General features: G+C 42.8%; 1 protein-coding gene across 1 annotated transcript in view; it reads right to left on the bottom strand.

Annotated features, from left to right (window-relative positions):
• SPTBN1 (spectrin beta, non-erythrocytic 1) overlaps window positions 1–27,247 on the bottom strand; it is a 105,176-nt gene that overhangs the window by 60,238 nt on the left and 17,691 nt on the right. The window contains exon 2 of the mRNA XM_031934202.1: window positions 3,239–3,390. Coding sequence (XP_031790062.1) covers window positions 3,239–3,390 — 152 coding nt within the window. The remainder of the gene's footprint in view (window positions 1–3,238; window positions 3,391–27,247) is intronic.

Raw genomic sequence — 27,247 nt, 5'->3', positions numbered from 1 at the left:
GTGAGAACCATTCTTTACTGCAGATGCCCATGAAGGGAGGTGGCAGGCAATGGCGAGCGTCTCAAGTGGGTTATGACCTGTGGGCAGAACATTACCACCAAAGTGCAGGCCTGATATGCCAGGGGCTCCTCTCTCTTATGTCAACGCTGCTGCAGGGCAAACCTTCACCCCTCAAGTCTCATTCTAGTCTGGCCCTGAGATCTAGGTCTAATTACTAAATGGCCAGCACAGATTCTGTGCTCACACTTTTATCTGCCAATCCGATGCTAAAGGGTGGGTCTGTATTTTTAATTCAAGTGAGATATCTATGGAGACTTATAGACCATAGTGATTTCAGAATAAGAAATGAGAATAGTTTTCTTTCTAATCAATCTAACCCTGACTAGCAGAAGCTTCCTGGCCCAGCCCTCAGTCTTCTCACTGCTCTATGAGCTGATACACCTGAGGCTGAGAGGGAGCAGACACTTCTGGACACAGATCATAACCAGGCCAGGACCAGAGATCTCTGCCTTCTGATGTTGCTGAGTAGTTCAAAATCAAGTTCCTAAACAACCCAAATGCCTACATAAAACTTGCTCATATTTAACTCAAATATTATTGAGCCAAAATCCAGGGTGGGGTGAGGGTGGCATTGTCTGGGTCACTAAACTAATGTTTCTTTGAACTTTAATCAGAAAACACACATGCACACAAACACACATTTCCTCCTTTGTAAAGGAACTGGCTCTAAGAATCTATTAATAAAGTAAATCGAATCACCTAGTCCCTCAAACATTTATCTGCTAGCTACTGCCAAGCTGGTGGTTAAGTGCTGGGGCTAAAATGCTGGTTGACAAAGACTGGGCTCCAGATAGAGTACAAATGTTTATGTTACCCAGGGTTTTGGACCACTGGTGCAGAAAGCTCAGCTAATGTTATCTGATGACACACTTAGCTGGGGACATTCATTTACCCAGGCCTGGAAGCTCTAACCACCTCATTAGTTCTGGAATCTGAATATGCAAGGAACCTTTGGGGCAAGCTCTCATGGAGGTCTCCTGCAGGGAGGATCTTTAATTTGAGGCCTTGGCAACCTCCACAGTCAAAGGCAGTGTGTGGTGTGTTTCCTTTCCAGGAAGTTCCACGAACCAAAGAGACTGCGAGGCCAAAGGGACTTAAAATCTCCAGTCTAGATGAACAAGAGCTTTAGGGCACTCTATCTGTGGTATCTTTATTTTTGGAATAAGAAAATTAGACTGGCCAACCTATATAACCCAGGATGGCTATGAAGAATGGGTAATACAAATGAAGGCACTTGGGGCTTTACCAAGTTCTGTAAAACCACTGACACCGACTGCTTAAGAGGTTGGAGATGGTAGCCACTGTACCAAGATCTTCTCCATCCTTACTCTCCTAGGTATCTGGGTTCACAAAAAAACTTACTGCTAGCAAATAAGGAGAGGAGTGGGAGATACTCACATACATCTAAGAATTACGCTTTACTGGTTTTTCTCCCTACTTATATTTTTCTTGCCCTGTTCAGAATGGCAACGGGCCTGATCCCATTTATTATGGAGACATTATCAAGGACATAATCTTCTTGGTATAAAATAATTATGGGTCTTTAAAGGCAAACAATTTACTCCCTATAGTCTAGAAGATTGGACGCTATTGGAACAAAAATAAATGTTCAGACTAATTCCTACCCACCTGACCTTTAATGATTTTTTTTTAGCTATTTTCAAAACACCATTTTCCCACTCCACAAAAAAAAAAAAAAAAAAAAAAAAAATCAATAAATAATCATACCAGGTTAAATACTAAGAAACAAAAAAAGGTTGAGAGGTAGAGAAAGGAAGTCTGGTTATAAAAATTATATTTAAAGCTGCATATCACAATGATTCTAGTCTAGGCTCTCAAACAAGATTCATTTTGTAAAAACAAATCAAAATGCAATAAATGGCCTGTTCAAACTCCCCGTGTGGGCCCACTCCCTCACCCCCATACCACAAACCAACTGCCTTCTTATAGCTGTTATGGTTCTGAGCAGGGGCCTCCTTTATTTGTCTAGTATGACCCACAAACCCTCACAGAAAATGAGGCCACTAGACATACATGCTCAGGAACAAAGGGCATGGATGAAACTCACTACAGAGAAGACAGGGCTTCACTATCTTCTGGAGATCCCCGTTCTTGAACAGGAGGGCAGGGAAGAGAATACTCGTTTGCCTCCATTTTTACCCAGACTCAAAGAGGCAGTCTGTCTGTGGGCTGATAACAAATAAGACAAGGTACAACCTTAGACCCTTGCCTGCGGTAAGAGGTGTGGGGCTGGTCTGCACACAGGCCCACTGCAGCTGGCAAGCTACAGGGTGGAGATCAAGTTAAAAATAAGGCTTTCTGGCAACCCTGCCAACCGCCAGCATCATATTTTCCTGGTGATGTCAGTGCAGATGTGGTCTCCATCCCTGGGCGTTGGCTTCTGGCTCCTGGCTCAGCCCCACCTCCACCTATGACACTACATGTGCTCTGGGAGGATACAGCAACCATTTTCAAACCAAGGTGAGACAAAACCTGTTGGATCAGTCACAGTGACTGCTTTAAGCTTTAGTTTAAGGTGCATAAACAAGAGTCACATTAGAGAGGGCCACAGCAGCTCTGGGAAACAGATTGGGGGTACAATTTTCAATGCAGGCTGACAACTTTCCTGCCTGAAAAGGCAGGGTGAATTCATCAGAAGCTCTGTTCCCAAGGAAATGACAAAACACCAGCCTCTCCCTCCACCCCTAAAATAAAAAGTATGCAAGGAAGAGAACGTCAGTGACCATTGAATTCAATGCTTGCCACCTTAAGATGGCAGCTCAGATTTTCTAGACAACCAGAAAGACGCAAATTTGGAAAACATTCCATCATCTCATGTGGGACACAGGTTCGTCTAGAAACCAGCACCCAAGCCTGGCCCTTCAAATTCCAGCACCATGCCCTGTTTAACAGGGACCCCAGCCAAGTTCTTTCTGACCAAAGGTGGCAACCTTGCAAATTACCAGAATGAAGCGGCTTTATTACAGCTCAAGAACATCACCCAGGCTCGGAATGTGACACTAAGGCTTTCTGTGAAGCGCTCAACTCACTTCTCAAGATTCTCCTCAAAACTATCAATCATTAACTGCAGAATTCAACAGGAGACAAGTCCACATTTGATTTTTCAAAAATGTTTTCCCAACTACAATGCACAGCGCTTCCTAAGATCCCTACTCACCAGTCTCTCTCCAGAGAGGACCTCCAGCAGCTTGATGAGCATCCGTCCATCTCGAAGGTCAGTGTACAGGTCTGTGATCCGGCAGGACACTCGGGCAAGGTGGGAATTGACCCACTTGGTGAAGGTCTTCTTCTGTACGGCTTCACGCTCATCTGCAAGCAGAGCAGAACTTATTTTACCACTGACCACACATTGGCAGGAGCAGGCACATGCTAGCAGGGCCACAAGACCCCAGCCAGAGGAAGGTCAGCAAAACTGAACTCCAAGGACACCTCTAGTTAGCACCCCTTAACTGTGGTCATATCTTTGAGAAAGAACACTGATTATTGATGGTTCAACTTACAATTTTTTGACTTTACAATGGGTTTACTGGGACATAATCTCATAAGTCAAGGAACATCTGCGTAGGAACTGTCCAGTCCTTAAACGTGAGCTCCCAGGCCCATTGCCAGCAGAACATCCTCTTTCTTTTCTCCCATCCCTGCTGAAGAGGCAGCAGGATGCAGATGACAACAAGGTCCTTTGCAGTCCTGCCCTATACCATAATACTTGACTGGTAAAATTTCCAACGTACATGTTACAGCTATTATTCCTCCGAAAGGTAAGTATATGAAAGGGTGTAGGGTAGGAAATCTCAAGAGACAGCAGAAAACTGCTTCCCTCATCTACAAAGGACTGGGCAACACTGGTCAAGGTAAATTCACTCATGACATTGATTTGCAATGACCCCCTTCACCTGCTCAGTCACACACACCATGAACAACAAAGAAAATGGCAGGCAACATGGTAGAGTGCAGAGACATTGCAGGCAACAGGAAAGCAGGGTCTGGGCCCAGGGTTTCAACAAAAAATATGATTCAACAGAGGATTCAATGTTCTCTTCTATAAAAGGAGAAGAAAACTATAATCTCCATACTGTGATCCTTCGCTGAAAAGGCAACTGTTGATTTATGGTCTAAAGTGTGATTGTTGTACATTCAAGTCATCCAGGAAACAGTGTTACACGTTTTTCAAGGCTCAGTGATCAAATTATGTCCAATTTAAAGTATAAAACTCTAGACATATTTGCCCAGAACTGGCCTTCACACACCATACAAACAGGCTTTCAAACTTTTTGCCTCTGCAGAATGTTCGAAACATAGGTCGCTGAAGACCTTCAACAGACATCCACAGAATATGCCAAGGACCCAGCCACTCATACTCCTGACTCTGTTCTCTATGTTACATACCCCATATCTAGTTCCACCAGTATGAATTTATGCCAAGAATCTAAAACCTACTCCTAGTGCAAACTCCAAACCACAAAAATGATTATGCATGAATCTACAAAAAAGGCAGATAGCTCAACAATTTGGCATGTATTTCAAAACCACTGGGCGGGGGTAGAAACTAAAAAGCCACCCTTGCTAATAAGGCATGTGCCCAGTAGCCTGAGAGTACTGGGTTCTCAGGTTGGCCAGAAGGAGAGCAAACAGCCCAACACCCTGGGAAGGTCTGTCTGAAGGCTTTGCTGAACTGACTCCACCACCCACCACAGGGAGGGAATGAGGCAAAGATGACACCTGGTTGAGGTTTTACAGCTGCCGACCTGGCAGGAGAGTCAACTGGGGCACCTGCCAAGATCCCCGGCCATCTGCTACAGTCAGCGGTTCCTTGAGGTCCTGCCTTTCCCAAAAAGGAACTACCCATCCAGACAGAAGGAGGGCCCTTCCCCAGGGACAAAGGCCAACGAGAACACAGGAACAAAAAGGACAGGATTAGGAGAAGGAGAAAAAGACAGTGAGAGGCAGGCTGCAGTGGAGAAGGAGCTGCACCAAAAACATCACGACAGGTCCTACAGAAAAGACTACATGCATTATTGATCATGCAATCATTGTGATGGATGGCAACTTTACTACAGTGACTCAGAAGCTGTAATTCTGGGGCTAAGCTTGGCTGTTCTGAAAGAGCAGGTCTAGAGCAGAATACATAAGGTGCATTTCACAGATGGCCTCTTATCAAGGAGGCAAGTTAACTCCTAGTTTATATGTATTTAGGGTTAACAAATTTTTTTGTGACTTATAAAATCCTTTATGCATTATACTGGAGTCAGAAAATGTCTTCAATGAAGCAAGGGAGCAAGATCAAAATGAAAACCTGCTTGGATTAAAGTATTTCTAAATAAACAAGCACAAAATGTCACTCTTTTGGGTGAATTACTCACTAAAGGAGCACCCCAACTTCTTTCAGGTTTTAAATTAACAGCTTCCTTTACAAGGAAACTGAGGATTTGCCAGAAACAACAGTCAGTAGACTTCCTTAGTGCCCTGTCCTGAAGAGTTACAGCCCAACTCCAACCTTCCTCCTCACAGAGAAGCAAATGGAGAGGTCATGGGTGGGTGCAGAGAACAGAGCTGAAATAGACTGAGATCTGTGCTGGGAGGGCTCCCCAGGGCTACCACGGTTCTTAGAAACTCAAGGTAGATGGGAGGAAAGAAAAGGGGGAGGAGATGTCAAAAATAAAAAAATAAGCTGTTGCGTTCCTGCCCTCTCTTCCTGTTCCCCTTCCTTCCAACTCTCCTCAGAGTCAGGAGCAGGCTCCGGGAAGTGCAAGAGTGCTGGAAAAATCACGCAGGGTCTAAGTTCCTCAGGTTCACACCCCGCCACTGGAAAAGACACAGAAGATTCCATCCAGGGACCAGACCAGAATCAACACCCTCATAACACAAGAGGGGCAGGAAATGGACTCAACAGAGACACATAAAGCCCCAGCCAACGAGCGTGTCCTCTTACAATGGAGTGCTTGGTGAACAGCAAATACTTCTGAAGCCAGAAGGAGTGAGACAGAGGGGAAAAGAAATCTACTCGGTGGCTCAGTAGAGGATGAGGCTGCGTGTCCTTGGGGACTCCCTCCTTTGTTCCACCCTTCCTGGGAAGGCACAATGACATCACCCCTGCACTCCCCACCCAGGAAGGCTGGGGGAGATGGGCCAGACATCTGAGGAGGAGCAGGAGGCCCTTGGCACGGATGATGAAAGGCAATCCAGGAGTGCTTCCAAGCTCAGGCTGCCGTGACTGGGGCTAGCTGCGTGAGGAGGTGTTGGGGCAGCAGAGGGCAGTGAGCCGACTTCCAGCCCTATGAGCATGAAGTAACCGTGGTGATACAAGAAGGTAGCACTTACAAGCTCCATACTGGTTTGGTTATTCAGACCCAAGGTTCTCCAGCAGGGGCAATTTTGATTCCTCGGCGGCACATTTAGCAATTTGGCAATGTCTGCATACATTGTTGATGGTCACGATTCAGGGGTAGAGGCTACTGGCATTTAGAGGGTAGAGGCTCAGGATGCTGCTAAACATCCTACAGTACACAGGATGGCTCCCACAACAAAGAATTATCCGGCCCAAAATATCAGCAGTGCAAGGTTGAGAAATCTTGGAATACACTCCCCAGAGAGCACCCCAAGTTGGGTTGCTATTCTTTCATCATTCTCTTTGATGATATGCAGGTCAGCTCGAAGGCAGAAATGCCCTGCCTTCAGGCCCACTCATGCCACCAAGGGCACGCCCTTTGCAGGGCAGAGGAGCAGCAGCACCAGCAGCAGGGAGCCGGGGTGGGCTGGGTTTGGGCAATGCGAGGTGGACACTTCTGTGCCTCACACCAATTCTATTCTCCTTTTACCATTTCTGGGCATTGTATTGCTGTTATCAAGTCCTCCCCAAGAAGGTGATACAGGTAAACCTTTCAGTAGGTTCCCAGCCAGCCCTGCCCCAAACTTGGTAAGTGGTGCCTCCAAGGAACAAGCACTTCTGTGCCCTTGCCCTCTGGGGGTATCTCTCAGCTGTATTTGCCCCCCCTACCCTCCCGCAGTTTACTAAACTTACATATTATAAGGATTCATCTAAAGACTGCTGAGCACCACACAAGAGGAGATAAAGTGCACGTCAAAGTGTCCAGAGTGTTGTAACTGCTCTAAATTAGTTTCTTCTCCTTTTCTCCAGCAAAGAAATAGTCTCATTAATTCAAATCATTTAAGAAATTGGCCAGGTGCAGTGGCTCACGCCTGTAATCCCAGCACTTTGGGAGGCTGAGAGGTGGATCGCCTGAGGTCAGGAGTTTGAGACCAGCCTGACCAACACGGTGAAACCCCATCTCTACTAAAAATACAAAATTAGCCAGGTGGGCCTGTAATCCCAGCTATTTGTGAGGCTGAGGCAGGAGAATCGCTTGAACCCAGGAGAAAAAGGTTGCAGTGAGCTACGATTGTGACACTGCACTCCAGCCTAGGCAACAAGAGCGAAACTCTGTCTCAAAAAAAGAAACTTACCAGAGGGTCACGGAATCGTAAAATTTCAGGACTGAACAAGCTTTGGAACTTACCTAAATTACTTTTCTTTCAAAAAATCCCTTCTTTAACACCTGGGCCAGCTATTTAAAAATTCCAGAACATGAGGAAATTATGTGTGTGGCAGAAGGTTGTTTAATAGTTGTATGGAAAGAAAATGACTTGTTTTTTCTTTTTTATTAAAATATAATTATAGCATTCACTGAGCACTTACTATGTCCCAGGCACAGTCGTCCTTCAGTATCTAATCCCAGTATCTACAGGGAATTTGTTCCAGGACCTCCCTCAGAAACCAAACCTCTTATGCTCAAGTCCCTATGGTATAGCATTTGCCTATAACCAACATACATCTTCCTGTATACTTTAGATCATCTCTAGATTATTTATAACAAATACAATGTAAGTACTGTGTAAACAGTTGTCATATTGCATCTTATTTGTATTACATTCTATTGTATTGTTAATTTTTTCCCAAATATTTTCGATCTGTTGTCAGCTGAATCCACAAATGAGGAATTTGCAGATACGGAGGGCTAACTGCACTTATAATCCCCACAACTGCCCCATGAGGTAGAAGCTAACAACTCTCCAGGCAGGCTGGCTCCAGAGCCCGGGTTCTCACTCACTATGCAATAATGTCTCATTCACAACATTTAAAAAAGTGTTTCCACCAGATGCAGTGACTTACGCCTATAATCCCAGAACTTTGGGAGGCCGGCGGGAGGATCATGAGGTCAGGAGTTCGAGACCAGCCTAAACAACATGGTGAAACCCGTCTCTACTAAAAATACAAAAATTAGCTGGGCATGGTGGTGCGCGCCTGTAATCCCAGCTACTCTGGAGGCTGAGGGAGAACTGCTTGAACCTGGGAGGTGGAGGTTGCAGTGAGCTGAGATCATGCCACCACATTCCAGCCTGGGCGACAGAGTGAGACTCTGTCTCAAAAAACAAACAAAAAAAGACCCAAAAAAAGTGTTTGCATGATACAAGACTTAGAATCACCCATCATCTCACCATCCTAACTAAGGAAAGTCCTTATTTTGTAAAGGGTCTGCTGCATTACTGGGTAACTCTCCATCTGTTGGGATGGTGTTTCCATCAAGACTAGACCTATCTCTGGGGCCCAGTAAGGCTTGTACCACCTTCAGAGTATGCAGAATAGGTCTCCTTACTTCTCCACGTAAAGGCATTCAGGTTCAAACACTTCTCACCATCCCCTCTTTGCAATGCTATCCAATGTGGTACAAGTGGGATCCAAGATCACGCCTGAGGACCCCACCTCTAAGCAGCCTGGACACCACTTACTTACCAACACAACCCAGGACTCGAGGCAGCTGCAGCTCTGGCAGTCCAGGGAGGAAAGCAGAAAACTAAGTGAAAAAAGGACAGAAAGAACCAGCAGCCCTCCATGGGAGAAGCGTGGTGAGGCCGTCTCTGTGACATGACAGGGGTGGGAGACAGAAAGAAGGGCTCCTAACAATGGTCTCAAAATAAGCTTCTCAGGACCACAAATTCTACCAAAGTGTCCTTGGAGCTCCAAGAACCTAGGAACCTGAAGTCGTTCTGAGTGTAAAGACCCAACCAGCTCAGCCTGTAGTTCCACAGGCTCAGAGATAAATAAATTAGCCAACTACTGTCAATGAGAACTACTGAGTCAAGAAACCCACCCTCAAGTGAGTGGCAACATTTACATCAGATTCTGATTCCCAGAAGGCGTAAATTATAAGGGGAATCCTAGTATGGTGCTCCTTCCTACAGACAGAATTTTGTAAGATGGTGTCTGCAATAACATTGCCATGCATCTGAATAGCACTTCATACTTTCTCAAAGCTCACTACATCTTCATAGCAAACTATCAGGTAGGTGGGGCGCTAGTTATCTCCAGCAAAGCCCAAGGCTCAGTGGAGTTAAGGGCTGCTAAGTGTCACCAGCCAGTAGTGGTGAGGTCCTTGGCTCTGTCTCTCCCACTCCAGTCAGGCAAGAGGGATTAAAAGGCATAGCTACACCTTCTCCTGTCATGTGCTGAGATTCACTATCTTTTGTTGTTTGGTTTCTGATAAACAACTTGAAATTCTCAGAAGATGTATTAGAAAAAAAGGATGACGGGATGACGTAGCCGGGCGCAGTGGTTCATGCATGTAATCCCAGCACTTTGGGAGGCTGAAGCAGGTGGAAAACCTGAGGTCAGGAGGAGTTCGAGACCTAACATGGAGAAACCCCCATCTCTACTAAAAATACAAAATTAGCTGGACATGGTGGCGCATGCCTGTAATCCCAGCTACTCGGGAGGCTGAGGCAGGAGAATCACTTGAACCTGGGAGGTGGAGGTTGCGGTGGGCCCAGATGGAGTCACTGCACTCCAGCCTGGGGGAAAGGAGCGAAACACCGTCTCAAAAAAAAAAAAAAAAAAAAAAAAAAAATACAAAAAGAAAAGGAAAAAGGAAAAAAAGGATGAGGTATTTAGTACTGAGAAACACATTTGCTTAATGGTTAAAACAAAGGGCTATGAATATTCTCTCCATCATCATCCTCTTCTAGAAGCGTAACACCTACTTCTTTGCTTCTCAGGGAATGACTGTGATAAATATTGAAAGGCTGTAATGCTTCTACATAATTTTTTAATTTATATTTTTAAATCAATTAACCAAAGAACTTATTAGACAAGGAATCTGTCACCCCAGCTAGAGTATAGGGGTGTGATCACAGCTCACTGTGACTTTGGACTCCTGGGCTGAAGCAATCTTCCCACCTCAACCTCCAGAGTAACTAGGATTACAGATAGGCATGCACCGTCACACCTGGCTAACATTTTCTTTTTTTTTTTTGGTAGAAATAGGGTCTCATTATATTGCCCAGGCTGATCTCAAACTCCTGGTCTCAAGTGATCCTCCCACCTTGGCCTCCCAAAGTGATGGAATTACAGGTGTGGGCCACTGCACCCAGCCCCATATTTATTTACTCTGGAGAATTTGCTATAACCAAGAAAATGAACACTGTGTTAGCATGAGTCAAGTTACAGGATACAGAAATAGCTTTGATGAGCAGAAGAGCATTGCATGATGGAAATGATTGCACGGCATCTTTCTGCAATACCCTCAGCACAGAGTGCCAAACACAACTATATTCACCATATGCCACAGTTCTGGTTATGGAAAGGGATGGGAGCCAGGAATGAAGGAAAGCCTGAAGGCATGGAACATCCCTGGACGGAAAAAAAGGTTAATATAGAATCAGGAACCGTCAAAAGACCCTATTCATTGTTCCCCTAAAGACTGAATTTATACCTGGCTTAACAGAAGGAATCTTCCTTTTACTTTTCAAGTAGTCTGAACCTGCAGGTTTAACCCAATAATATTTTCTATCAGGCTCTTCAATTGTGCTAAGATAATGGCCTACCCCTTAAGTAAGAGACAGCAATAGTGTAGTTTCTGCTTTGCACAGACATATAGTTAAGTTAGGTGTAGATCTGGGTTCAAAGTAAGAGAGAAAGGAATTACAGGGATGGAAGCTAAGAAGAAATCCAAAGGAGAGGAAGCAATCCTCCCATGAACATATCCCCACTATTTAAATCGGTAATACTGTGTTAGCTGACTAATCTGAAATTGAGGGTATTCGTGAGCTTCAGTATTACAAAGTGCATACTGTACCTAGAACTCTGTGTCTAAGATAAAGTCTCTTACCCTCAATTAACTAGAAATCTAGCTGGGGATACAAAATAAAAAGTTAAAAAATAACAAAAAGACATTACAAAGAAGTACAATATCAGTTGCTAAGAGAATAATTTTGGCAATGTATTTTTGTGTGTTTTGAACAAAGCTCACCACAATTTGGGTGGTTTCAGACCCCACCTGAACTCCCCTGCCTTGTGCCTCTCTTCCAATTCGAATCCACCTTAAACATCACCACCATAGTCATGTTCCTCAAACAGTGGTTTTTCAAAGTTGCAGCACTGCACCAAAACCTTCAACGGACCCCAGCTATCCAGAAGACAGTCCAAATCTCTGAGTTTGGCATTTAAACGTCCCAAATGGGCTCTCCTAAGACATCAGCTTCATCTGGGAACTTCCCTGACACACCGTCTTTTGTTCCAACCTAACAGGTCTTACTCTCATGCTCTGAACTCTCACCTTGCATGCTGCTTTTCCCCATCTTTGCTTATATCATTCTTCTAACCTGGAAGGCAGTTTTCTATTACCCTTCCTTTAAGATCCAGCCAAGATTAGTTCTATCAATGTGGTCTCTTATCTTTTTCTTATACATCCTGTGTCCCATCTCTTCAATTAACCTGCAGTTGGCTCAGAGGCAAAGGCCCGATCCTATTCCTGTTTAGAGCTTTAGCATATACCTGACATAAAGTAGGTGCACAATAAACATTTGTTGAATGAATCAGCAAACCTCCAGTGCCCAGTGACTAGTTTCTCAATAAATCTTGGTGGTGGTGGTGGTGGTCTTACTGAAATTGTTGAGGAGGAGGGAAATTTCAAAGCACAAAGACAGGCCCTAGGCAGTTAAATGTTGTCACTGTATAGCACTAAAAATATTTGACAGCTGAATTGCTTCTTGCAATTTTTCCTCAATGTCTGAAATATGGATAAAAATGTAATTTTGTAGTGCTGTCATTCAGACTAAAATCGGTCCAGAGCCAACCGAAAATGTTGACAAATTTCTTTTTTTGTTTGCTTCTTTTACCTTTGGGCAATTGCCACCACATACCTGTGCGGTAAAGTGAAGTTGCAAAATACACAAGAGTATGATTAGGACATTATTGTAACATATTACAACATTATTTAAACATGACCCAAACAGGCCAATTGTCACAAGACTTAATTTATACCAACTATAACAATTTATCTATTAAAATTCAATTCCTGAATTGTTTTAAAGAATAAAAAAGGATCCTAACTCAAAACAAAAGAATAGTGGTAGGGTGGAGTCCCCCTATGTGCCTTAGTTTGAAAAAATAAATAAATCATTTCCCATGAGTAACATGCAAAATACACAGAGCAGGAAGCCGGAAACAGGCAGCTGGCTATTTTGATAACAGAGAATCCAACTGTTATCTTGAGGCAGCAAGAGGAAGGAAACTAATCTTTTGACTGAAGTCCTCCCTGTGACGGACTAGTTTGAAGGCCTTAAATTAATGTTTGCTGATTTGTATAAAAATAGAACTTGAGTTAAAATAGTTTCCTTAACTGTTTAACTTGCTTCATGGACAAAACACATGTAAATTTCTGCTCTAAATGCATGTGAAGCAAATATGCAATTGTCTGCTAGTACGTACAGTTTGATGGGCAGACTACAAAACCCACCATGAGCTCTCTATGACCTGGCACCTACAGGTTGCATCCACTGGGCAGCCTCTCCTGCAGCTTCCAGAGGGTCTTTCTTCTGAGCGGCACAACCCTGGTTTGCCAACGTGGAGACCAAGGCACTGCAAGGACAACCTCTGAGAGGAGACCCACAATAACTGAGAAATGAGGCTCTGTCCCCAGGGTCCTGTCTCTGTCATAGTCCTATGTCAAGGTGAGCTGCATAAAGTCACAATCCATAAGAAGCCAAGACTCTGGAGGGAGCTGAGGTTATGGTGGGGGCTTTCTCTGAAAATAAGAGGCAAAGCAACACAACTACCTCTTCTAAGATGAGAGCTAAGGTGGGAACCAGTGTGAATTAATCAATAGTAAGTTAACTGTAGATTTAAAGATAACTAAGAGTACGACTGGCTTGTTTGTAACACAAAAGATAAATGCTTAAGGGGATGGATATCCCATTCTTCATGATATGATTATTAAGCATTGCATACCTATATTAAAACATTACAAACTCCATAAATATATACACCTATGTATCCACAAAAATTAAAAATAATTTTTAAAAAATAAAACAAAAAAACCAATAGTGCTAGGTGCCAAAACCAGGAGGAAAAAGCAAATGTAAAAAAAAACAGAATTAGGACCTTGTGATAAAATACTCAGTAACTGTTCACTGTATTTGACTAAAAATGTGTAGCACACTTCCAAACTGTTTTTACATACAGGAAGTTGTATCCTGAGCCTGTTAACCTGCTACTCTCCATCTCTACAGGATGGGAACTGCAGCCAGGATGACTGATCAGTTAGGGCAAAGGCTGAAGTAAGCCCAGGCGTGTACTGGTGATGCTGTATTAGGACCTTCACTCACTTTCCTCCTTCATTACAGCCTGTTATTTCTAACTAACTGAGGTGGCTGAGGCACAGACTGGTTTTGGGATCCCCTGAAGGCATGCTGCTGGCAAAGAAACACCCAGAATTAGAGCCTACATTTATCTGAACCCTAAAAAATCCCAAAGCACCTGAGGCACTCCATCCCACACAGGGAGTGTGGGATGGTATCTATTTAGTTCCAACCACCATCCCACACTGCCTGAGGAAAACAAGACATTACCTCCCCAAAACAAGGAGAAAAAACTCATAACCATTCATGTCTGGTCAGTTCCTTCAGATTGAGTTAAAAGATTAATTCAAAACAGGAGTCAGCAAACTTCAGCCAGTAGCCTCTTCTTATGTAGCCTGGGAGCTACATAGGTTTTACATTTTAAGAGGGTGGTTAAAAGGAGGAGGAAGAGGAAGGGGAGGATGCTGATGATACCCCATAGAGACTCCATGTGGCCCACAAAGCCTAACAGTTATTATCTGGCCCTTTATAGAAAAAGTTTGGCATGTCCTGGTTTAAAACATTTCAATATAATAACACTGTTGATCCCACATCCCATTTGTTAAGACTTCACTTCAAATCAAAATCAGCTTAGCAAATAGGTACTAAGTGCTTGCTATGAACAAGGCACCATACTGGGTACTATTTTAAATTTTGCTACTGAATATGTTGCCAGGTTAATGCTCAGTAATCACATGCATTTTCTGGTAAGTGATATTACTAGGGTCTGTCACATGTCAGGTCAGTCAAAGGGTGAACTCGGGACCCCCTCCACTCCCCAGAGGAGCGGTTATTTATCTGGCTACCTTCACTTATCGGATGGACAGTGTGCCACCCCAGTTGTCAGGAGGCACAAACTACGGTAATCACCACAGGCTAGACCTCAAGGCTGCACCCTCACCTTCAAAGGATGAGAAGGGTGGCACAGCTTGAGGCCTGATCTTCCAACTTCCCAGCCCTCCCCAGAAGGTGAAGGCTCTTCAGTTCTTACTTTGATGGACACTTCATACACCATTACCTCTTCTCCCCCAGTTCTCCATGGAAGGGGACTTCAATTCAAGGTGGGCAGAAAATAACTTGCAATGCCCTTAAAAGTTAGGAAAAGCTTAGAACTAAATTGATACCATACAACTTAATTATTAAACTTAACACAGAACGGCAGAACTTAACACAGAATGGCAGAACGTTAACATGAATACAGACTAAGTAGAAAAGAATGTTTTAAAGGGCAACAACCGTAACAGACACACTCAAGACTTTATGAAAGTAGTATAATTGCAACATACGGAGGAGGGAGATGTCTGTGTGATATTTTTCCTAAGCAACATTTAAAAAGCAGTAAATATTACATTCTACACCAGTCTACCATGTGGCACACAAATTCACCAGTGAAGATAAAATCCTATACTTCATTTTCAAGGGCTAAAGGTAGGTTTTTGTTGTAGGAGCCTTGGATTAAGCAGAGGTATTGAGAGGGAATTCAAATCTGCGATGTTTCTTATTTCATGCAATACACACAAAAAGCAGCCTTAATGTTCTATGGAGTATGTAAGCTTAGTCAGAGGCAGTTTGTTAAAAAATCAAATAACGTGCTCCCCGGCCCTTGCTTATTGTGGTTTTCAATCCACTCCAGGTTTCCAGAATTCTTAAGGACAAAAAGGGCAAAGAGGGAAAAATAGAACTCTTTCACACACACACACGTCACATTATCTTCAGACATTCAAGACAGAAGAGGATTCTGCTCTACCTCAATGTTTTTGCACAGATGCCCAGAGAAGCTGACGTCGCCAACAAGATAACATTACCAATTCCAGCCACTCGTGACAGTTTCCAACAGCTCTCCTATTTAATGAGGATGTCAAAGTTAACAGTAATTCATTGAATCCAAAAAGCTAAGGTCTGAGGGATATTTTTTCTTTTAAATCAGAAAGACATACAGACCAGAAAGAGGGGGAGTCAAAGACTTAAAGCCACCACACAAAGCTGTCTACTGTGCGTGGACAGTATAGCACTGACTAAAATAATCAATCCCTGAATGAATTAATTATGGAAGCTCCCATCTAAGATAAGCTAAGATAGAGAAGTTCTCCAAATAAGGCTATGCAGCATGTATAAATTTCTCTGTAAAGGATTAGCATTTTGGAATAAAGAAAGCCACAGCACTGCCAACTTATCACTTGAAACTATAGAATTAGGACAAGATTCCACTTAATGAGAAGAGGAATTATATTTAAAAATAAATGAACATAAATACAAAAGGATTTAAAAATTGGCTTCTGTTCTGAAGAACATTACACATTAGTCACCTAAACCCTTTTTGGCCAGTGACCATAACCCATTGTAGAAGCATTCAGAGTTGAAATGACAGATTGATAAATTAAATACGACTGTCTCAATTCCAGTGCCAAACTCCACAATCACAGTTGTCTATGCAAGTAAGCAATAGACTTCCAATGTGTGTTTGGGGAGGAGTAGGGTAAAGTCGTCTCCAAACCACACTTGGATTTCAGAAGTAACGAACAACGGTGACAAGATTAAAAAACAAAATGTATAATTTTATACTGACAAGCTGCTCCCTGATTTAGAAAATTCTGAAACTAAATTTTAAAGTTTAGCACTATTTTCTAAGTGATATCCCAACGTGTAACCCAAAATTTCACTTCTCACAGAGTATTGTTCATTCAGGAAGTAATTTACTAAATGACAAGCTGCTGACCCAATCCATGGTTATGTATTTAACTCAGCCAACTATTCCACTGCCTGAAAAATTATTCCAGGTACAACACCAGTACCCAACATTCAGCCATAAAGGTCGCCTGTCATTTTTTCATCTTGGGTTAGTCAACAGCAACCATTTATTGAGTAACTAATATAAGGACACTGGGAAGGACACCTAAAAGCATTAAGAGTTCTCTCCTTAAATATGTAAGGAGTAATTTCTGACTCCGTGAGAGTTCACAGCATTAGATAATTGATACTCAGCTACCATTCAATCATTTTAAAGATATCTTAACATGTAAAAGAGAAAGTTATTGCACATAGGATCAAACACTGAAAAATACTTCTGCTAACTTCCTTTGTGGCTTTCTTCAACCTCACACATTAAGTGGTTACACAAGATTTCTTTCAAAGCCAAATATTACAGAGTTTTGGCAGACAAATCCTGTAAGTACTCAATGTACATTGCCTTGTTTTAATAAAGGAGGACAGAAAAACTGGAGGAGAAAATGACCTCAAGATTCAATCCCAGATGACTACCCAACAGGCAGGGTGGCACCATAAGATCCCTCACACTGATCAGAAGAGGGCAGGACAGTTGACAGTTTATAGAACACAAGAGTGTTCCTGTGTTCTATAAACTGTTTGATTACTTTAAATAAACCCTATTTTGCATTATAGGAACACTTACCAAAGCTTTAAACACACTTTTATACAAGACAATGTATGGCCTGGGTCATACTGAATCTTCTAAGCTTAGAACTGGTCATCTGTCTAAATTTAATTTTCTTCAAATGAAAAAGGAAAGTTTTGAACAAGAGGGCATAAATGGGGAGATCTGTTTTTCTGTTGTTCTATTTATTTTGGAAAAGTAAACCTCTTGCAGAGTGTTGCTAAACTTAAATGCAAATATCTTCCCATAAAACAGAATACAGATCTTTATAACATCCTTGGATGCATCCACGTGCAAGCCTCCCACACCATCTCTCCCTTGCCCCTACACGCAAGGCTTTATCTCCCACTCCAAAACGTCAGGTGCTTCCAAAAGGTGTGGGGACCTGGCTGTTTGTAGTTTTGTCAGTTTGACTGTAAGGAGGGAGACAGTGAGCCAATACTGTCTCAGGAGTAGCCTTATTGTTCAGCTACCTTGACATAGCCTGGGAAGCTTCTTGCTCTAGCTGATTTGTTCTTCAGGGGCATTTTATTGTTTAATAATGACCTTAGCTGCTTCTCAACAGCCTCCATAAAGATAATAATCTTGGATCTGGGTGGGAAGGGCTGGAAACTTATAGATGTTCTGCTGGGGTGGCAGATAGCAGAGGCCCCACTTTCAGGACTAGGTGGAAGTAGGTGAAAATAAACTATAACCCTATTCTATATAACATTTGAAAGACAAATCCTTTTACCTACTGAAGGCTTCACCTACTGAAGGCGTGGAGAAACTAGGACACTCACATGTGGTTGGTGAGAAGGTAAGTAGCAATATTGAAATTTATAATATGTATTTCCTCCATCTACTAATCACATCTATGGATACCTGTTTTCTAGAAATACTTGTGCAAGAAGACGAAGATGTACAGAATGTGCACTACAGATTTAAAAAATAATTGTCAAAAAGAATAGCAACAGCAAAACAGAAAAGACTAGAAACTAAATATACATTAGTAGGTTGAATAATTAAAATACAGGATATCCTTATAAAAGAATAGTACGTATGCATTAAAAAAGAGTAAGGAAAACCTACAGAATACAGGCTTGGGAAAGTGGCCATATAATATTACTGAATACAAGAGTCCCTTATAGAACAGTGTATATATTCCATATGATCCTATGAACATGTAAGTTTAAATGTAAGTAACTGCATAAAAAGGTATCGAAGGATATCTGCCAAACTATTAACTGTCTTCTCTCAAGGGAGTAGAAGCAAAGACAGGAGGCATTTCCACTTCTGTATTTCTATCAATACGCTGCTGATTTTCTGTTTTTGTGTTTTTAGGAGCACATATTAATTTTGAAAAATTTAAAGAGCATTTCCATTTAAGGGTAAAATGTGAAATGATTTTTTGTTTGGTAAGAGAATAGAGGTTCACCCGATGGGTCTGGGACTGATGAGTAGGAATAAAAAGAGCACTCACTGGAGGAAAACATACTCTTCTGGGGCATCACAAAAGGTCCTATGTGTACTGCTGCCTTCAATGAATACTCTAAAATAAAAGGCCACCCTGAATTTTCATGTCTTTCTTCTGGGGAATACTAAATCAGTAGTTAACTTTATATAGCATTTATAAGCATAATACGGCACACAAACATTAATACTTCCTTGTAATAGATGGAGACACTGAGGATATTAATTTTTAAAAAGTGACATTCACTGAGGAAACACTGAGGTCTACAGGATGCCGGGGTAGTAGTTTCCAAATCATGTTCCTAGCAAGGGATGCAGAAAGAGCAAAGCCCAGGGTCAGCCTCCAAGTATCTTCTCACCTGCACTTTGGTCAGAAAAGCTCCCATCTCATACCCTTTATTTACTGGGGTTCCACACCTCAGGTTTCATCTACAGGAAAAGCAAATCCATTCTTAAAAAGGTTTTAAATTGTTCTACTAAGCAGTAAGAAATAAGGATAGATGAGGAAAACAGTTTACTGACAACAGCCTCTTTAACAGGTAATTATACTACATGGGAACAGGTGGCAAAAGAGAGGATCAAGCAAAGCACTGTGGGACCAACTGACCAGAGGTGAGTCAAGGAGTCAAAGCTTCAGAGCTGACGACTGAGTCCAGGGGACATCACCAAGTAGCTGCAGGAATAAGATCAGAGGCAAATGGGGGTTGATCCACCAGTGCTTCAGCTACACAAGTGGGAAGGGCTCCAGCATGGTCCTAGATGACAGAGGAATTAAATTATCTTCTTCCATGTACACCCCTATAGTCAGGGTTTATACTGAGTATTTACTAGGGCCAGGTACGCTTCTAAGCACTTCATTAAAACTCAATTCTCCCAACTACTCTGTGAAGTAGGCACTCTTACCACCAAACATACTTTGTGTAAGAGCAAACTCAAGCCTAGAAAAATTCAGTGATTTGCCCACAGTCACGAAGCAAGCACAGTCCCAGCAGTTTGACTCCACAGCTCCCACCACTCTACAAGAGTTCTACATTAGCAAGGACCTTTGGCCCCAACTGATATGAAATGGGGTTCAAGCCTGAATGCTGAATAAGTTTCCCCCCAACCTAAATGGAACACGCTGAATTAAATCTCTTAAGGTATCCTGCAACCTTAATTCCTGACGATTCCGAAACGGCAGTTTAACATAATTCAGTGCAGAAGCCCTCATCAGAAAGAATCCTCCCTATCTCTAGATGGAGGGTGCTTCTCTCCCCTGCCTGACACCTGGGAGGAGTGTAATTCATCTTGCACCTTCAAGGAGTCCCTGCTCTCAGGCACCACCAGACCAGAACCAAGATCGCCATCTTCCTTTTTAAGTGTCACCGTTAATATCCTTTACACTCTGGCATCACAACCCCCTTCCCCCCAGTAAAATGTTTTTTTTTTTTTTTTTTTTGGACACGGAATCTTGCTCTGTCGCCCAGGCTGGAGTGCAGTGGCGTGATCTCAGCTCACTCCAAGTTCTGCCTCCCAGGTTCACGCCATTCTCCTGCCTCAGGCTCCCGAGTAGCCGTGACTACAGGCACCTGCCACCACACCCGGCTTTTTTTTTTTTTCTTGTATTTTTAGTAGAGACGGGGTTTCACTGTATTGGCCAGGATGGTCTTGATCTCCTGACCTCGTGATCTGCCCGCCTCGGCCTCCCAAAGTGCTGGGATTACAGGTGTGAGCCACTGCACTCGGCTATAAAATGCTTTCTTAGACCCTGGAAGCACTCAGTCAAGAAAACTAGCTTTGTGATTGTTTTGCCATCATATATTTGAGCAAAGTGATGAAATAATTTACGACTGCATGTTTTTAAAAAGCATCAGTGTCAACTGAATGCTTTGAGCAAGTTCAAGTTACACACAACCAGACTTCCAGATGTATTTTTTTCTCTACCTTGGTTTCCAGAGCTACCCTGTTCTCGGCCCTGATAATTTACAGGTACCCCATGTACCAAACCATAGAGCAGTATGTCTGCAGCTACAAAAAAAAAACGAAATGCCTGTTGTCTGGCATGGGTAAAGTTCTTCAATAGGATTTGGAGGCAAGCAGAGACATTAATTAATAAAAAGCATAGCTTGTGGTAATTAGCAGCAGCAACAAAAATGTTTAGCGGAGCGTCCTCTTTTTATCTTGAGGCAGTTCCTACAGACAGATGCTTAGGATTAATGAAGTTTAATGAGACCTGCTACAGCTGGCTAATTAGTCAGTGAGGAGGAAGTAGTAATGACAAGAGAAAAAGGCTTTTACTCGTTTTATTAGCTCAGGTCTGGGACAGTTTTCTTAAACTGTGGGCTGTACCTTCAACCTCAAAATGGTCCCGGAACAAATAAAAGTTTCCAAAAAAAAAAGGCAAAGAAACCAAAGCACGAAGGCCAAATGCTGAGCTTCCCAAGGATCAGCTTGCCTGCCTAGGAGGAGTGAGCAAAGCAGCCCAGAGGCAGTGGAAGTTCAATGTCAGCCATGATTCCCTGGAAAGCAACAGCAAATGCTGTCAGCACCAAAGGATACCCACGTCCTGGGCAAGTGGGACAGTCAGCATCGTGTCTCACAGAAGCCCCTATGGAGAATCCTCAGTTTAGAGCATCCCCTCCTCCTCAATTCTAAGCAAATGAAATGGGTTTTTACTAATGAGAAGTACTTGATGATTACGCACAACCCCTTTGTTTTCCATTCTATAATTGTATTATCATTAAATTTGTTATGTATTAACTTTCAATTTAGCCGTCCCACAATGCGTGCATATTTCAAAACATGTTGTATGAGATTTTATACATACATACATATACATATAGAGAGAGAGAGAGAAAGAGAGAGAGAGAGTATATATTTATATATTTTTTCTTTTTCTTTAAGACCAAGTCTTGCTCTTTTGCCCAGGCCAGAGTGCAGTGACGTGATCCCGGCCTCCAACACACAGACTCAAGCGATTCTCATGCCTCAGCCACACAAATAGCTGAGATTACAGGTGTGTGCCACCATGCTTGGCTAATTTTTGTATTTCTAGTAGAAAAGGGGTTTCACCATGTTACCCAGGCTGATTTCAAACTCCTGACCTCAAGTGATCAGCTCGCCTCAGCCTCCCAAAATGTTGGGATTATAGGGATGAGCTAGTGCACCCAGCCTATAGTTTTTATTAAAAAATAAAATTTTTACACATTTTTGGCTATGTGTGTCTCTCACCTTGGCTCCCCCAGGCCTGTACTTTTGGAAGTATACGGTAGAAACCCAAACCCTTTCAGAATTAACTAGTTATCAGCAGTAAGTTTCCCATTCTATCAATAAACAATGCAAGAGGGAAGATTTTGGAGATTTTGTTGTTGTTAAAGGGTGAGAACATGAGTATACTTGGATTATAATCCACCCTCCAACACACACACAAACAAGTAGCTAATGGCAATGCTAGTGGTCTCCCCCATTCACAAGACCTGTGCTTCGAATTGTTTTCCTGATACTGTGGATAAATCTGCTCTTTATGTATTCAAGAAACAGGATGTGAAGAGCTGGTATGGGTACACAAGATAAAGGTGCCTAGCCAGAACGGGCAGAAGCCTCTAAATATTACTGGTTTGCTAAAAGTTTCAGACGCTTTTTAGTTCCACATATATTAGTAGTTAGTTCTACCTTTAACCTCTACCACTCAACGAACCAATCAAGAAACAAAATCTACAATCTACTCCTTCCGTAACAGTAAAGTCACCCCAGACTAACCTTCAAATGGGTTTTACTTTCAAGAAACGGCTTCACAGCCATTGCTGTCACAGAGAATATTCTCAGGTTCCATGTGACTGGAAGCTTGAATTTTTTCAGTGCTGGCTTCCTTCTCCAGTGGGGCCAGAGGCTGTCAGAGCCAGCCTGGAAATCTCTTTCATATATGGCTTTAATGTAAATGAAAATATTCCCCTGTTAATTATTTACATAAAGAAGGTCATACAGGTTTGTCCTAGCAACACCAGAGAGCAGTTCTCATCAGCAGCTTTTACCCTCAGAAAGGAGAAAAGAAATACCCATTCAAGTTCAGCACAGAGGTTTGGGTTTATAACCTGTTTCCAAAGTCAATACAGTTAACAGCTGTGGGCTATTTGCTTTCAGAGTTTTAGGATCTCTCTCTCACTATACTTTCTGGCAAAGCCTGACAAACAATACAGTCATTTTAGTCTTAATGCATTGGCTAAAACTGGTTCCTACATTCTCATCAATTCTCCTAAGACTTACATTTGACCTAAATCCAAAGGTCAGTAGGAGTTCCCGGGACTTACAAAGGTACTTTTCAGAACTCCATGCAGCAATATATCTTCCCAGTTCAAAAGCAAGGCCAAACAGCAACGCTGGGCTCCCTTACTATGCCAATGTGCTTCAGCTCAGTGAGGATCTGGTCCGTCTACAGTTCAGGTATTAAGAGAACTATAGTGAGTACGTGCGCTAATGCTACCAATACGGAGACGAACTGTCCCTCACTGGGGGCCATGGTCCCTATGGGTGAGTGTGAAAGATGGGGAGTTTAGGTGTTTTCAGAAACTTCTAGTTTGTGGTATTATATGATTTCCCCAAATAATGGTCACACATGAGCAGAGAATCAGTCCCAAAAAATGGTAGTTGATAACCTGGCACTGTATTCTATCTCTGGGTGACATTCTTATACCTGAGGGGTGCCTCAGGTCAAACAGAAGCTGTTATACTTTATTCTATGTGCTGTCAAAGCTCCTTCTACGAGCTAAGAACACTGCAACTCAAAGTAAAGGTAAAGGAGGTCATGAGCTAGAGAAACTCCTAGGAAGCTTTATTCTGCAAAGAACAAAATGGGAATACGTAACATATATTAGGTTGGTGCAGAAGTAATTGTAGTCTTGTCATTACTTTTAATTGCAAAAGCCATAATTACTTTTGCACCAACCTAATACCTTCATATCAGAGGGCTTCCCTATAACACCCTCAATAGAAAATTTCTTGGGAAAAAGACATATAACAGTGACATGGCACCTTTCAGTCTAGCAGTGTTAGGCATTCCTAAGAAAGATACTCAGATTTTTCCTGGACAGAGAGGGCAAAGAAGAGAATAAATCCAGCATTCACTAACCCAACAATCCTATAGGAATCGTATGATTCTGGACTCTTGAAGTGGCAGAATTAGCATCACACACACATCAGAATTACTATCTCACACACACACACCCTCCAACAGGAGACACTTGCCTAGGCCAAATTAAATCATTTCTGAAAGTGGGCAGGGTATAAACAATAAATATAAGTAACTTGCCTCACTGATGCCAAATACGGAGCATAATGAATGTGAGCAAAATCAAGTTTGTGGTTTTAGGATACAACAAGTAAGGCTGAACAAGTAAGAATGAACTCTTAGAAACAGTTGTTATATCTGCTACGGGGAAACTCAAAAGGTGCCTGAAAACGCAATGCAAATCGCAGTTGGAAGTCTTCACTTATACTTGGCAGCAGCAGCAGCAGCGGCAGCAGCTAACTGTAACAGGGATTATCCATTTCATTCACAGAGGGACATCACAGAACAAAAGGCCACTTAGCCTAAAAACACCAACAAATGCTCAAACAATTGAAAATATTTAAAGTCAAGAAAAATCAGCAATCTCCAAGAATCTGAACTTAAGATATGGTTTTCTGGTCTAACTCCATGTTCCTAGGTAATGCCATCACCTTTGAACATTTCTCCAAGGTTATTCTCTGTGTAGCAAATGCTCAAGAACGCAGCAGTGAACACTGTACTTTTAAATCCAAGATTCTACTTCAGGGCCAGTAGTCTTTATTCCAGGTTCTCATGGGTACATTACAAGTAATTTCAAATATTGGGAAAATACAGATCAAGAGAGTCTGTACTGTCAGCTCAGTCCTTTATAGTCTGGAATTGCCAAAGTACCATCAAAGAAAAGGGAACAAAGTCCTCCAAGATAAGGCAAGGCTTGAATTTTACATGACATTCACCACGTTGCCCCTTGTTACCATCACCAACGAAGAGTGAGAGTCTAAGCAAACCCTTTAAGACTGAAAAAGGATCAGGAATTTCTACCTCTCAACAATTGCCTTCACCATATCAAGGTTGCTCAGGGTACTAACAAAATCCTAATGTGGGATCTAAAAAGCACCAGGTGAAAAACGCTCAAGAGGTAGCACAGCAAGATTGTTAAAAACTGAGTCCCAAAGCGCAATGCCTGGGTTGGAATCCTCGCTCCATTTACTAGTTAAGTGTCCTTGGGCACAGCTTCCTTTGTGCCTCAGTTTCCTCATCTTCACAATGGAAGTAACACTTATCACACAAGGATGCTATGAGGAGCATATGAATCAATACTGCGAAGTACTCAGGACAATGCCTGCACAAGGGGAGTATCAAGAAGTGTCTGCTATTACCATTATCACCACCACTACCAACACAGGGCTAGAGTTTAGGTAGGGACCTACTTTCCTTCTCTCTTTGCATGTGATTCCATGTACCTTTTCTTTTGCTTTCCCTCTCCTTGGTAGCTTGTTAGATTTCCCACAGGACTGATTTTGTGAGCCCAGAGTATGAGAAGCCAAAAATGCTTAGTGTTTTAGCAGTGGACACCTACCCAGAAGAGCCTTGGGGGAGCACATTCAGTAAAATGAAAGTGACCACGGTAAATGGCCATGCATTTATTTGCAGGGGTTTTCAAATCTATCAGACGATCTACAACCCTAACAGGTAAGAGAATTGAAATGCAAGTCACGTGTCAAGATCATTTAACTAACATCAGCTGCTAAGCAGCACATGATTCCCCGGACCTATGCCAAGATTAGCTGGACGATGGCTAACAAAAAGAAGGCAAAACCCCCAACCTACAATAAGCATTAACAAATGAAATGGAAGGGGAAAATAAACTTGCATGATGTCCCAAGTAGACTTCTAGCCATTCCCCAACATCCCCCATGGTTTCATGACTCCCTCTATACACCTCTACCCCCAAGCACCCATCATCTCATAATCTAATCCAGGTCATACTTAAAAAGTTGCAATCAATGTCAATTCCTCCAAAACACTTCCCCCACATCCCAGGACCAAGGAATGTTATTTGCATGTTTGGGATCACTTACCTAGTATTCCCTTTCAGAATGTCATTTGAGACCATGGCTGTCCCTTACATACCTGTGTTTCCAGTGTGCTCAGCACTGTAAGCTGCTCACCTTGACACCCACTTGCTGGCTGAATATTGATTGAACAGGTGGATGGATTTGATGGCTCCCTCAGAGATCTTAGAGCTAAAAATGGGTTCTAAAAAGTCATCCTGCCTTCATCTACAGCACCTATTCTTAGCTAATTAAGAGGTACACACTACTCCATTCTCACAGCCAGGCAGCTGTGGTGCATCAACTAGAGTGTATTATAAGCAACAGCCTTCCAAGTTTTGTCAGTTGAGTTTTGAGTACAAGTTCTAGAAAGTACTACTTCTTCAAAGTATAGAGTAAAAAAAATTGAAGCAACAGAGCCAACAGCTGTTTTCCTGGACCTACTCATACCTGACATCAATGTTCCAGCTTTAAGTTATTAATTGGGCCGAAGCAATAGCAGAAAGAAGAGCAGAAGGCCGGGTGCGGTGGCTTATGCCTATAATCCCAGCACTTTGGGAGGCCAAGGCGGGCGGATCACCTGAGGTCAGGAGTTCAAGACTAGCCTGGCCAACATGGTAAAACCCTGTCTCTACTAAAATACAAACATTAGCCAGGCGTGGTGGCAAGCGTCCGTAATCCTAGCTACTGGGGAGGCTGAGGCAGGAGAAACGCTTGAACCCAGGAGGCAGAGGTTGCAGTGAGCTGAGATCGCACCACTGCACTCCAGCCTGGGTGACACAGCCAGACTCTGTCTCAAAAATGAAAGAAAGAAAGAAAAGAAAGAAAAGAAAGAAAAGAAAGCAAGCAAGCAAACAAGCCTGGATCTGAGTGACAAAAGGAAAAAAACACAGACCATTACCATCATCCATCCACCTCTCTCCCTAGCCCTGATGCCATAACCTAAACTGTACCAAAGTCTGGGCCCTGCTTTAACCACCCACCCAACCATGTTTCTTGTACTTCAGGTTAATTCCTGTCTCAGTTAAGAGAAAGAGGGCCGGGCGCGGTGGCTCAAGCCTGTAATCCCAGCACTTTGGGAGGCCGAGACGGGCGGATCACGAGGTCAGGAGATCGAGACCATCCTGGCTAACACGGTGAAACCCCATCTCTACTAAAATACAAAAAATTAGCCGGGCGAGGTGGCGGGCGCCTGTAGTCCCAGCTACTCGGGAGGCTGAGGCAGGAGAATGGCGTGAACCCGGGAGGCAGAGCTTGCAGTGAGCTGAGATCCGGCCACTGCACTCCAGCCTGGGCGACAGAGCGAGACTCCGTCTCAAAAAAAAAAAAAAAAAAAAAAAAGAGAAAGAACTGGGTTCCCATGACTGCCTAGGCAGAGGCATGTTGGGACCCAGTCTCTCTCAAATATCTGTACACATTTCTCTTCTCCTTTTGGTTGAGAGGTTTGTGGACAGATTCAAAGGAGTCCTTGATACCTCGAAATTGAGCCTTCACACCACTGAGTCACTGCTTAATTGCATCATAACAGATGTTCAGCTGCAGGTATTTCATCCAGCAGCTCAAAATCCAGAGCCTTTG

The sequence above is a fragment of the Piliocolobus tephrosceles genome, chromosome 15 (genome assembly GCF_002776525.5).
Source record: "Piliocolobus tephrosceles isolate RC106 chromosome 15, ASM277652v3, whole genome shotgun sequence".
Lineage (NCBI taxonomy): Eukaryota > Metazoa > Chordata > Mammalia > Primates > Cercopithecidae > Piliocolobus > Piliocolobus tephrosceles.
Note: the sequence above shows the minus strand (reverse complement) of the source record. Positions and strands in the feature narration are given on the sequence as shown.